General features: G+C 43.0%; 2 protein-coding genes across 2 annotated transcripts; both read left to right on the top strand.

Moving 5' to 3' along the window:
- Positions 1-1,126: 1,126 nt before the first annotated feature.
- Positions 1,127-1,820, top strand: LOC118978136 (keratin-associated protein 3-3). Its single transcript, XM_037033434.1, has one exon. It carries the CDS (start codon positions 1,174-1,176, stop codon positions 1,468-1,470), a length of 297 nt encoding a protein of 98 aa, XP_036889329.1. The 5' UTR covers positions 1,127-1,173; the 3' UTR covers positions 1,471-1,820.
- A 4,909-nt stretch (positions 1,821-6,729) lies between these two features.
- Positions 6,730-11,791, top strand: KRT40 (keratin 40). Its single transcript, XM_037033157.1, has 7 exons — positions 6,730-7,176; positions 8,188-8,270; positions 8,561-8,717; positions 9,505-9,666; positions 9,745-9,870; positions 10,976-11,196; positions 11,692-11,791. Exons 1-7 carry the CDS (start codon positions 6,730-6,732, stop codon positions 11,789-11,791), a joined length of 1,296 nt encoding a protein of 431 aa, XP_036889052.1.
- The last annotated feature ends 945 nt before the right edge of the window (positions 11,792-12,736 follow it).

Genomic DNA, 12,736 nt, shown 5'->3' with positions numbered 1-12,736 from the left:
AACCATTCTGGAGGGTAATATGGTAATGAACATCAAAAACTGTAAAATATTATTGATTAATATTTGTTCAAATAATTCTATGTAATAATTATTTCTATCCTGAAATAATCAGAAATGTGCATTATGATTTACACATACAGTTGTTCACTATTGCCCCAATTATCATAGACAAAAGTTGAATATAAAGTAAATAATGTAAAAAGTTTAAGTAACTTAAATGTAAAATTATATCATGAATGCTAGGAAACATTAAAAATAACATTATCAAATATACTTAAGGGCAGGAGATGATGAAAATATATGTATTTAAACAAAAAGGCAAATTATAGAAAAGCAGGTATAATATGATTTCAGAAATATAATAAAATGACAAGTGTATAGAAAAATGACAAGAGGGATACATAAATATTCATAGACAGTTTTTGTAGAAGATAAAATTATGGGTGAGTTGGGTTTTTTTACACTTTTCTATATTGTCCAAATTTTTAATAAATATCTCATATTTTATAGTGAAAATGGAGTAGGTGTTGTTAAAAGTCCGCCATATTTCTCAATAGTGCATTTTCCCACATTAATGTAAGTTTGATCTTCAAAAGTCTTCAAACTAAACCAATACAATGTGATATGCCAACCACATATCATTAAAAAATTAATTAATTTTTAAAAAGGTTCTAAAGTTAAAAGACAGTTACTAAAATTAAATTCAGCTCTTCAAAACAAGAATACTTCATCAGATCGGTTGATACGGAGAAAGGGAAGGAGAGGGAAGACCGGCCAGCTCTGGAGAGAACACCTGCAGAGCAGGCCGACCACGATGCCATCTTCCACAGCAGGGCTGGTGTGGGACTTACAACAGCAGAAGCCTTTGGGGACACCTCATAAAGCTTCTGCTCCCGTGACAAGGAGCAAGAGTAATCAGCTCAGATTTAGCCAGGAACTCACATAAAGCTTAATTAGGAGAAGAGAGATTGTTTACCAGCATCTGAATGTCAGATGAATCCAAGCATAATGGATACACTAACATAAACAAGAACCAGGAAAGAAGCCCTCTGGTTGGACCAACACCCATTGGGGAGGGTATATAAGAACCTCGGAGCAAGGGCATTCGCACCTCGGAAACCTCATCTGTTTTGAAACCAAACCAATAAAAAAAACCCCACAGATTCCCCCGCCATGGCTTGCTGCACTCCCTGCTGCTGCAGCGTCCCCACCGGCCCTGCCACCACCATCTGCTCCTCTGACAAATGCTGCCGCTGCGGAGTCTGCCTGCCCAGCACCTGCCCACACACGACCTGGCAGCTGGAGCCGACCTGCTGTGACAACTGCCCCCCGCCCTGCCACGTTCCTCAGCCCTGTGTGCCCACCTGCTTCCTGCTCAACTCCTGCCTGCCCACCCCAGGCCTGGAGACCATCAACCTCACCACCTTCACTCAGCCCTGCTGTGAGCCCTGCCTCCCCAGCTGCTGCTGACCTGCGGCTGACATGCAAGGAGCCAACCCAGGAGCTTCATTGTTCCCCTGTCTCAGCACCTGCAACCAACTGACTCTGCTTTCGAAGTTGGAACAATGATGGCACTATCACTGGTGACACCCACCCCCGCCGCCACCACCACCACCAAGAAACCAAGAGACTTTCAAGGCCACGTAGCGGATATCAGTAACAAAGGACATTTTGAGCAGGTGGACGCCTAAGGGGTTCCCAACGTTGTCCAGTTCCTTCCTACTAAAGGGTATCTTTCTTGGGGTGTTTGGGAATTCTGCTTTCAGTCTTGGGTGGCAGCTTCCTAGAAATTGAGCAGCTTCTTCATGGTCACCCTAATAAATTTTACGTCTCTGGCATAGCACAAATGTTGATAATTACTTTGTGTTCTATTAATTTCTTAAATGCACGTATTCAATCAGCATTTGAAGAGAAACGGAGAACATCTGCAAAACTGCAAGGGATAGCAGTACAAGCAACCAGTGCTTGTAAGAAAACGAAATGGTCTTGCATAAGACAGTTTGTTCTGCTGGCGTACCTGGAAGTAGGCTTTCTCTCCCTTGTCCTTTCAAAAAATAGTTCAAGACAGGCTGGAAAATACTGAGCATAAGCTGACCATCAAATATGATGCATTAACTAATCCAGTTGACCTGATCTATTTATGCAAAAATTAAGGATGTAAGGATGTTATTATTGAATTTGTATATGTTGAATATCTACTGTATGTTCCACATTTTACTGTCCCTGCTCAAAAGGAGCCAACATCCTGGCAGGCGAGGCAGATACAGACACAGCACCCGTTCCCGTCTTCACGCAGCTCACAGGTATTTGTTGAGTGCCAGGCGTTGTATCATAAAGAATACAAGTGTTCCAACAGTAGCGTTAGTGAAGTGCTGTTTCACTATCAAATTGAGGACAATTAGGAGATGAAGATTGCTGGCATAGTGATAAGGAGGAGAAAGACACGGACAAAGACAAACTGACTGGAGTCAGTGGTCCAAGGTGGGTGGGAGAGAAGAGGGTGTCAGGGAAAGACTAAGAGGTGAAGTCATGTCACCAACTGGGCAGAGAGTTGGGGAGAAGGGAGCAGAGAAGGAGGAGAGAATTTTGAAAAACACTGTGTTCTGCTCTAGACATGCCAAGTTTGAGGCACAAGTGACATGTCTAAAGAGGGTTTAGGCAGCTGGAGTTGGCACAACAGTGTTCTAGAAAGGGAGGAGGTATATGGGGGAGGGTGCAGACTTCTGTGTGAAAGTTCTTGCCAAGTCCTTGCAGGGGACTAGGTGGCACACACACAGGACGAGAATCCACGAGGCCAGCAGAGAGCAGCTTCCGGGGTTAAAGAGCTAAACGGAGAAACCAGGAGTCATTCTGTGCTGGCAGACACTGAAGTGTCTGCCCGTCCAGAGTGGACAAAGCCCTGTGAGCACCTCAGGCACTCAGTTACTGTCCCAGAAGAACACACCAAAGAGTAAAGATCACAGCCTTGAGTAAAGAACACACTAAATTCTGCCCTGGCTGGTATAGCTCAGTGGATTGAGCACGGGCCTGTGAAGCAAAGGGTCGCCGGTTCGATTCCCAGTCAGGGCACATGCCTGGAAACTCTCTGAGCTTCCTGGGTTGCAGGCCAGGTCCCCAGTAGGGGGCGTGCAAGAGGCAACCACACATTGATGTTTCTCTCCCTCTCTCCTTCCCTTCCCCTCTCTCTAAAAATAAATGTGTTTTTTTTTTAAAAAGCCACGCGAAATTCTACCTGTCCTAGAAAAGCCTAAAAAGCCAGGCCTGAGAGGGTCAAGAGGACCTTCCAGTGATTTAATTTTCTGTCAGAATTAAACTCAACACTCAAAACTCTGCAATACAATCAAGATTTCCTAAAATATATCATCCAGAACGAACAGCGTACAATTAAAAATTGCCGAATCTGTGAGGGAGCTGGAAAATGTCAACCATAGTTAAGAGAAAAAGCGGCCAGTAAAAACAGGTCCCCAGATACACAGCTGTTAGAATCAGCAGACAAGACTGTCCAAACAGTTGTTATAAATATTTTCATAGATTTAAAGGACAAGATGAATGTGACGTGAAAGGGAGAGAGTAGTCAAGATAAGGAATCTCAATGGAAAAGTTTTACATCTTTACTTAATAAATTTAAAAAATTAAATTTCATTATTTAAATTAAAGAAAAGCAAATGAAAATTCTAGCACGAAAGAGTACAATCTGAATTAAAGAATTCAACAGGTGGCCTTAATGGCATACTGGCAACTGCCAATTAAGGGTGAAGTCAATAAACTAAGATAGATCCAAATGATCAAAACTGTGCAGAGGAAAAAAATTGGAAAAAAAAAAACCCAGAACCTGAGAAGCCTGTGGGACAATATTAAGTGACTCCATGCACCCCAAACTGCAGTTCCAAACCAATATGAGAGAGAAAGTAGGGTGGAAAAATTGGGGGGGGAAAAGGCTAAACTTTTTATAAGTTTAATGATATTTTGATTATAAAATTATATTCCTGATTCCAGTATTTTTAATTTTCATAAAATTGGGGCCTTTGAAAATGAGTGAATGCAAATATCTTCTCCCATTTGGTTACTTGCCTTTTTGTTTTGTTGGTGGTTTCTTTTCTGTGCAGAAGCTTTTTAGTTTGATGTGGTCCCATTTATTTATTTTTGCCTTTACTTCCCTTGACTTTGGGGTGAAATTCATACAATCCTCTGTTTAAGAGCAAGGTTAGTTAAGTTTAGTACCTATGTTTTCTTACATGTAATTTATTGTTTCAGGTCTTATATTTACAACATCTTTGACCCATTTTGGGTTAATTATTGTTTATGGTAACAAACAATAGTCTAGTTTCTTTCTCATCGATGTGGATTTTCAATTTTCCTAGCAACATTTATTGAAGAGGCTTTCTTTTCTCCACTGTATGTTTTTTCTCCTTTGCCAAAATTTATTTGTCCGTATACATGGGGGTATATTTCTGGACTCCCAATTCTCTTCCAGTGGCCTGTGTGTCTGGTTTTCAGTCAATACCATGCTGTTTTGATTATTGTCACTTTGTAGTATACTTTGAAATCACAGCATGTAATACCTCTAGCTTCATTCTTTTTTCTCAGGATTGCTTTGGCATTCAAAGTCCCTTGTGCTTCTCAAAACACATAAAGAACTCATATAACTCAACACCAGAAATAGTCCAATTAAAAATGGGCAGACAATTTGAACAGATGCTTCCCTCAAGAAGACATACAAATGACCAACAGATATATGAAAAGATGTTCAATTTCACTAGGGAAATGCAAGTCAAAACTGCAATGAGATACCACCTCATACCTCACAGCTATTTCCACCAAGACAAGTAATAACAAGTGTTGGAGCAGGTATAGAGAAAAAGGAAACCTCAAAGAGTGCTAGTGAGGATGTAAATTCACACAGCCACTAGGAAAACAGTGTGGCGGTTCCTGAAAAGATAAAGAATAGCGTTACCATGTGACCCAGAAGCCCCTCTCCTGGATATGTGCCCAAATAATTTGAAAACACTCATTTGCAAAGATATATGCGCCCCTATGTTCACTGCGGCATCATGCATGGTGGCCAAGACATGAAAACCACCCAAGTGTGCCTCAGCAGACAACTAAAGAAAATGTGGTACCTGTATACAATGGCGTGCTGCTCAGCCATGAGGAAAGATGAAATACTGCCATGTGTGACACCATGGATGGACCTTGAGAATCTCAGGCTAAGCAAAGTCAGATAGAAACAGTCAAGAATTATATGATTTCACTAACATGTGGGATATAAAACGGAAAGCAAGAAATGGACAAACAAGACAAACAAACCAACAAACAAAAACTCATAGGTACAGACAACAATATCATGGTTACCAGAGGGAAGGGGGTAAGGAGAGTAACGCAGGATAAAGGGGGTCAAATATACGATGACAGGAAAAGCTTTGACTTTGGGAGGGGGGCACATGATGCGATATACAACAATGTATCATGGAATTGGTCACTTGAAACCTATGTCATTTATTAACCAATGTCACTCCAATAAATTTAATTTTTTTAAAATAAATGAACCCTGGCTGGTGTAGCTCAGGGGATTGAGCACGGGCCTGTGAACCACACGATCGCAGTTCGATTCCCAGTCAGGGCACATGCCTGGGTTGCAGGCCAGTTCCCAGCAGGGGACTCACGAGAGGCAACCATGCATTGACATTTCTCTCCTTTCTCTCCTTCCCTTCCTCTCTAAAGATAAATAAATTTTTAAAAAACCTTTAAAAAAATGAATGAATGAATAAATGAATGGCAACAGCTCCATATACCAGAAGAAAAGCCCTCCACAGCTCGGTTGTCCCTACTCTAAAGTTTAATCACTGAGGGTTTTCAAGAGACTGAAAGAATGTAACTTGAAATTTCTATTTCATTCCTATTAGCGATTTAGAAAAAAATGAGTCTCCTTGGTCTAAAAATGAGGCAGAGGAAATGTGGACAAGGCAACTTTCAGGACATTAAAAGTCACAGCGCCAGTCTTGATAATCAACCAAAGGTCTGGTGTTGTATTTGTATTTTGGCCTGCAGGGCACAAATTACACCCATCAACCCTGTAAGGTGACTTTTCAAGTTGTACACAGGCAGATGTCATTCACACACACACACACACACACACACACTTTAAACCCAATACACACTTCCCTCCTCCACCACGTCATGAGCACAGCAAGAACACAAACGCTTTGCAAAGATGGCTAATCAGACACAACACTTTTATGGGGGTAGCACAAACAAATAGATGGTATTTAATGTGCTGTGATATTAATTCTAAAAGGAGGCATGAACAGTTTTCAATACACAGCATCAAAATCTGTAGAAACACTATTTTCCTTATTTGTAATCAGTCCTATCTATAAATATCGATTGGCCAAATGTTCTCTTTCTTTCCTTATTTTGTCAAAAGGACAATGCTTCCTATAAAGATTTTTCTGAAAAAAGGATTTTATCCCATTGGGAGCTGCAAACAGTGCCCTGATTTAGTAACCTGAAGTTGTGCCTCTTTTATGAGGCATGATCTCGTCCTCCACAAATAAACACCACTAATGAATGTTCACATGAAAACTGGCACCCCCAGCGACAAAGAAAACATCCGGTGCATTCTGTAAACACCCTCTGTGGGGCCATATAAAAATCCCAGGAGGAAAGGAGACTTTTGGAGTCAGGCAACTTGAGTTTTGCCACTAACCTCTGTCCCTCGCTTCTAAAAGGATGACCCCTGACTGTCCCCCCACATGCCGCCCTTCTGAGCCCCACGCTGGAGTTTCTGATGGGGTGACTACGTCCGCCTGTTCTGTGGAAACCGCTAGCCACCCCTGCACCCGTGCCCCATCCAGGTGCCAGACCCCGAGCTTCCTGTCCAGGCCTCTCCTGCCAACCGGCTGCTTCACACCATGCTACCTGGCTGGGAGCTGCAATATCCCATGCTGGGTGGGGAACTGTGCTTGGTGCGAAGACAGGGTGTTCAACAGCAATGAGAAGGAGACCATGCAGTTCCTGAATGACAGGCTTGCCAGCTACCTGGAGAAGGTGCGTGGCCTGGAGGAGATGAACGCCGAGCTGGAGCGCCGGATCCAAGAACAGTGTGATGCGGACATCCCACTGGTGTGCCCCGATTACCAGTGTTACTTCAACACCATTGAAGATCTCCAACAAAAGGTCTGGTGTCTTGTTGTCCTAATGCTCCACCTTCCCAGTCTGTGGTTTGCTTTGTCTTTGTACTAGAAGAGGCTCTAGAAAGAAACCAGGGAAAAGGGACTTCCGAGCAGCAATGGTATGTAGGGGAGAGGGCAATGCACAAAAAGTCAAGAAATGGCCCTGACTCAAGGCTGCCACTAATTTTTTAAAGATTTTATTTATTTATTTATTTATTTATTTATTTATTTACAGAGAGGATAAGGGAAGAAGAAAGAAAGGGAAAGAAATATCAATGTGTGGTTACCTCTTACATGCCCCTTATTGGGGACCTGGGCCACAACCCAGGCATGTGCCCTGACTGGGAATCGAACCAGGGACCCTTTGGTTTGCAGGCTGGTGCTCAATCCACTGAGCCACACCAGCCAGGGCACCACTAATTATTGAGTGATCATAATATACTCACATACCTTAAGACTTTACCTTTATCATCTACACTAGGGCTGAAATAATTTTCGGACTGTAGAAATGTAACTAGTCTTTAACTGTTGAGGAACTGAAATTACATTCGGCCCTTTGAAGGCAACTACAAGGCTGATGTGGCCCCCGGTGAAAATGAGTTTGACACCCCTGGTCTATAGGATGAGGAAAAACTGTGTTATATTTAAAACTGCTTCAGTCAGTAACAACATACATATGTATTATTTTTAACAAAGGATATTGAAATATCATCTTTTTAATCATATACTTTTCACCTGGTAATAATTTTCCTTTCTTATGATGAATTTTTGCTATCGTGGATGGGGATATAACCAAAATACAGACTATTTATAGAGAAAACTATAACTCAGTTCAACTGCCAGGGAACTCAGTTTCTTCATGCAACGACATGGTTAGTAACAAAAGCAAGCGAAAAGCTATTTTTCCCTTTTTTATAAAGACTTTTAAAAGAATAATAATGGCATAGCTGTTAAATGAATAGACATTTAGATTTCTTTCAAAGAACCATTTATTACTCAATAACTCACTTCCCAGATTTTGTGCACGAAGGCAGAGAATTCAAGATTTGCTATACAGCTTGATAACTGCAAACTCGCGGTGGAAGACTTCCGGTCAAAGTAAGTTTAATTTAAATTTGAAGACAATTTATGGTTATACCTCTCTCTCTCTCTCTCTCTCTCTCTCATATCCATGCACAAACACAGCACAGATATTCTTCATATAATATTTTCAAGCTAACCACGCTCATGAAGCTCACATTGACCATTATTTGTGATGTAAAAGGAGTTACAGCCCATGGCTCCCCTGAGTCCCCGTGTCATTCCTTACTGTGGCCTAGCCCCCGGCAGCGTCTAGCAGAGCACGCATGGGCACGCTCGCTCTCTCTCTCTCTCTCTCGTTATGAAAGGTACGAGTCCGAACTGACTCTTCACAAGCTAGTAGAGGGCGACATTGGAGGCCTGCGCAGGATCCTGGATGAGCTGACCCTGTGCAGGGCCGACCTGGAGGCCCAGGCGGAGTCTCTGAAAGACGACCTCTTTTGCCTTAAGAAAAATCACGAAGAGGTGAGGAAAGGGGCAACATCACTCAATGAATGGGAGACTGACAAATTAAACGGATAAATCCCGTGTGTGCTTGTAAACTGAACTTGGGGAAATGCTGTTACAGCTGAACAAAATGACTCAAGGCACTGTATCCCCTCGGCCTGATCATTCCTGTGTCTCTGAGCTACACGAAGGCACCAGACTCTTCACCTGCCATTGCTTTTGTGGGGAAGGTAACTCCACATCTGGCTTCCCTTGGAGGCTTAATGCCATGCCCAACTCTGATCCATAAGGTACAAAAAGTCAGGCAGATAAACACGGTGTGTGAAGGCCATTTCCAAAAGGCGAAAACCACTCACGCAGTCTTTAGAGCAATAATTTTCAAAGTATCCTGCCTCTGTCAACTTTTTAAATCATAAAATGCGAAGTGTATGATTATCCTATATTGGTGAAGCTAACAAGTGAGAAGCTGAATGATTTAACAAAGCGTATTTTCCCCTTCACCTTTGTTGATGAGAATAGCAGCTAGCATTTATTGAGACCTTACTGTGTACCAAGGACCGTGTAAGTGCTTTATATGCATGTTAACTCACACATCTCTCAACAAGCCTCTGGAACAGGTCAAATTATTACACCCATTTTGCAGATGAAGAAACTGAGTGCTGAAGAGATTCACTCTAGGCAGTCTGAAACTAAACCCCACACTTTTACTCACTGCTCTTTAAAACAAAAATGGGACGCCATGACTGTCCAAGTGATTTTTCCCCCCACCACCCTGTGACTTTCCTTACTTCATTTCCACTTTCAGGAGGTCAACTTGCTTCGTGGACAGCTTGGTGACCGACTCAATGTGGAGCTGGACAGTGGCCCCATTGTCGACCTCAACAGGGTCCTGGAGGAGATGCGATGTCAGTATGAAACGGTGCTTGCCCACAATCGCAGAGATGTGGAAGAATGGTTCACTGTTCAGGTCAGCACCTGGAGCCGTAAAATGACAGGCTTCCCAGCTTCTGCCATGTTCGTGTCCCTAACCGAGCCTGTGTTTCAGATGGAGGAGCTGAATCAGCAGCAGCTGTCCAGTGCCGAGCAGCTGCAGGGCTGCCAGATGGAGATGCTGGAACTGAAACGCACAGCCAGCGCTCTGGAAATCGAGCTCCAAGCCCAGCAAAGCCTGGTGTGTAAGGGGGAGAGAGCTTTGCTTCGTCACCAAAGAATCAGGCCCTAAGATACTATCGCCTCTTCCATAACCCTAAGGCGGGACCCACACAGTTCACATGGCAGGAAGTCTGAGTCTCCACTTTGCCAGGATCACATTTTCTTGCCTTCCCCAAGTGCCCGCTAGAAGCAGAAGTAAAAAGTCAGCAGCTTGCACTGTCCCAGCAGGATGCGCTGGTCTTCGCTCTGGAGCTTGAGCGTGGTCCTGCAACACCCTCCAGAGACGAGGAGAGAGGGAGAACGGCAGGAGTGGAATGGGGGAGCAATGCCTGAGCCAAAGGTGCTCAAGCATTCCAGTGGGTTTTAACTCTCTTTTGATTGGGGCCAATTTTTCAGGCTCACAATCACATCTACAACGAAGAATGCTAATCACACCTTACATTCAACCCCTATCCTAAACTTTCCCAGAATGCACACCTCAACCAGACCCTTCACTGTAGCCCACTCCGCCCGAGTACTGAGGATATTATGCATTCAAGATTGCATTACCCAACTGCAGGCAAACGCCACCATGCATGCCACCTTAGGTCCTACGGCGAGTATCTCAGTGAATAATAGCTAAGCATTTGTCCTGTCGGAGGCACAATTTAAGCCTCACAATAACTTTATAGGGTAAATACCTTCACTAACCCCATTATACTGATGAGGAAAACTGAGGCTCAGATAAGCAACAAGGGTCATGCAATTTCTAAGAAGCAAAAGTGGAAGCTGAATCCCAGTGGTTTAATCCCACAGCCTCTTCTCTTGGCCACACTATGCCACCCCTCCCTGCCACAAGCCCAAATGTTTCCTCCCAAATGCTGTTGATCCCCCTCAAGCTACACAAATATTCTACAGGTTGTGATGGTGGTGATAGTAATAATTAACACTTACATAGTGCTTAAAATTCCTACAGGCACCGTTCAAAGTGCTTTATGCATATTAACCCATTTAACCCTCACAACTGTCCTATGAGATCAGCGCTTTGCATGGCCCACTTTTTATAGAATAAAACTCAGAGAAGCTAAGTAATTTTCCTTGGAGACTATACTACACGGCCCTTTTCACACCCTTTCTTTCTGCAGACAGAGTCTCTGGAATGCACTGTTGCAGAAACTGAGGCCCAGTACAGCTCCCAGCTGGCCCAGATGCAGTGCCTGATTGACAACGTGGAGAACCAGCTGGCGGAGATCCGCTGCGACCTGGAGCGGCAGAACCTGGAGTACGAGGTGCTGCTGGACACGAAGGCGCGGCTGGAGTGTGAGATCAGCACGTACCGGGGCCTGCTGGAGAGCGAGGACTGCAGGCAAGTTCCTCACGGTTATTCTCAGAGTCACAGAGAGGCTCGTGCAGGAGAATCCTGTTTCCCCAAGGTCTGGCCAAGGTCCAACCTCCCTAATGTGTTAAAGGATCTTAAAAGAGCAATGAAAAGCAGCTGACGCTAATCACATGACCATAGAAATGTTCAAAAATATTCTAAAGTTATAAAGCAGAATAACCGTCATTATATCACTTTTCATGCTGGGGGGCCCGTCTCCCATTAAAGGGAAATCAGGAATATGCGTAATGTGGCACTTGCAAAGTGAAGAACGTGCATGAAATTGTGTCTGACCACGGCTGCTGCAGTAGCATGAAGTGACAAGGCTGGGTCCAGGGATGATAGGCTGGGGTCAAATGTCACTCTGCAGAGAGTGTCCTTCAGAACAGAATTTGCAGGGCAAGTTTTGGTGTGAGTGTTTCTGAGTTGACATTTTACCCAGCTTCCCCTTACTTAGCTTAGCTCTAAATGGCGTTTCCACAGGCTGCCGTGTAACCCATGTGCTACAACGAGCCTGTCAAGCAACACTTGTGAGCCGTGCCCAGCATATGTCCTCTGCACAGTGGAAAACCACTGCGCGTGAATCCTCCACGGCCAGCACAGCAAGTGGAGGGACCGCAGCCTGCAGTGTCCTGAAAGGGAGACAGGGCTTCGGCCAGGACATCCAACCCTGACACTCAAGTCAAGAAGACTCTCACATCCTAAAGTCGTCCTCTATGCATCCTTGGTATATTTCTGCTTTATCATTTCCTCTCCTGCCTACTTATCTGCGTTAGGCTAGGAGTCTGTAAAGCTTTTTGGCTAATCTCCAAATAAAATGTAATTCATTCTTTTAGCCTGGTAAATATAACTTTGTGGCTTATTACTCTTGCTATAATAACTCCACCCAAGTTATCAAGTAATAACTATTTGATGTCAAGGTGATTATCTAAACCAATGCCAATAGTTTAATCTTGCATAAACGCGAGCTAAAATTATATTTTAATTTCTAAAATACAAATAGATTAATCCATACAAAATGTCAATATCATAGAAGATAGTTGTATGTATCTTTCTGAGAGGCAACTTAGAAATAAAATATAATAAATTTTATTTTATTTTTAATTACAAAATACTAGATTCCTTTTTTTTCCAACTTAGCCCATAAATGGATGGGGAATAAGTCATAATTCCATACCCTTAACATCCATTGTCAATATTTTGGGAACTTACAAGTTTTCTTTCTTAAAATAGGTTTGTCCATATAATATACCACATGACACATGACTTATAGACATCTGCATATAGTTATATAACCTATTGTTTTCACTATGTCATCTAAGCATTTTCAATTTTAATAAATATATGGGAGGGACCCCCACAACCCAGAATTTATTTGTTAAAAAATTGTGTATTTGTTCTTCCATGTTTGAAGTTCAGTCACCTTTAAAGTACTCTCCATCTGATACAATACTCTTATCGGGACCTTTTTCCACCGCTCAAAACAGTTTTTGAACTCATCGATTTTGGTGCCTTTTAGTGCTTCTGC

The sequence above is a fragment of the Sturnira hondurensis genome, unplaced genomic scaffold, assembly GCF_014824575.4.
Source record: "Sturnira hondurensis isolate 20B ecotype Veracruz unplaced genomic scaffold, ASM1482457v3 Scaffold0021632, whole genome shotgun sequence".
Lineage (NCBI taxonomy): Eukaryota > Metazoa > Chordata > Mammalia > Chiroptera > Phyllostomidae > Sturnira > Sturnira hondurensis.
Note: the sequence above shows the minus strand (reverse complement) of the source record. Positions and strands in the feature narration are given on the sequence as shown.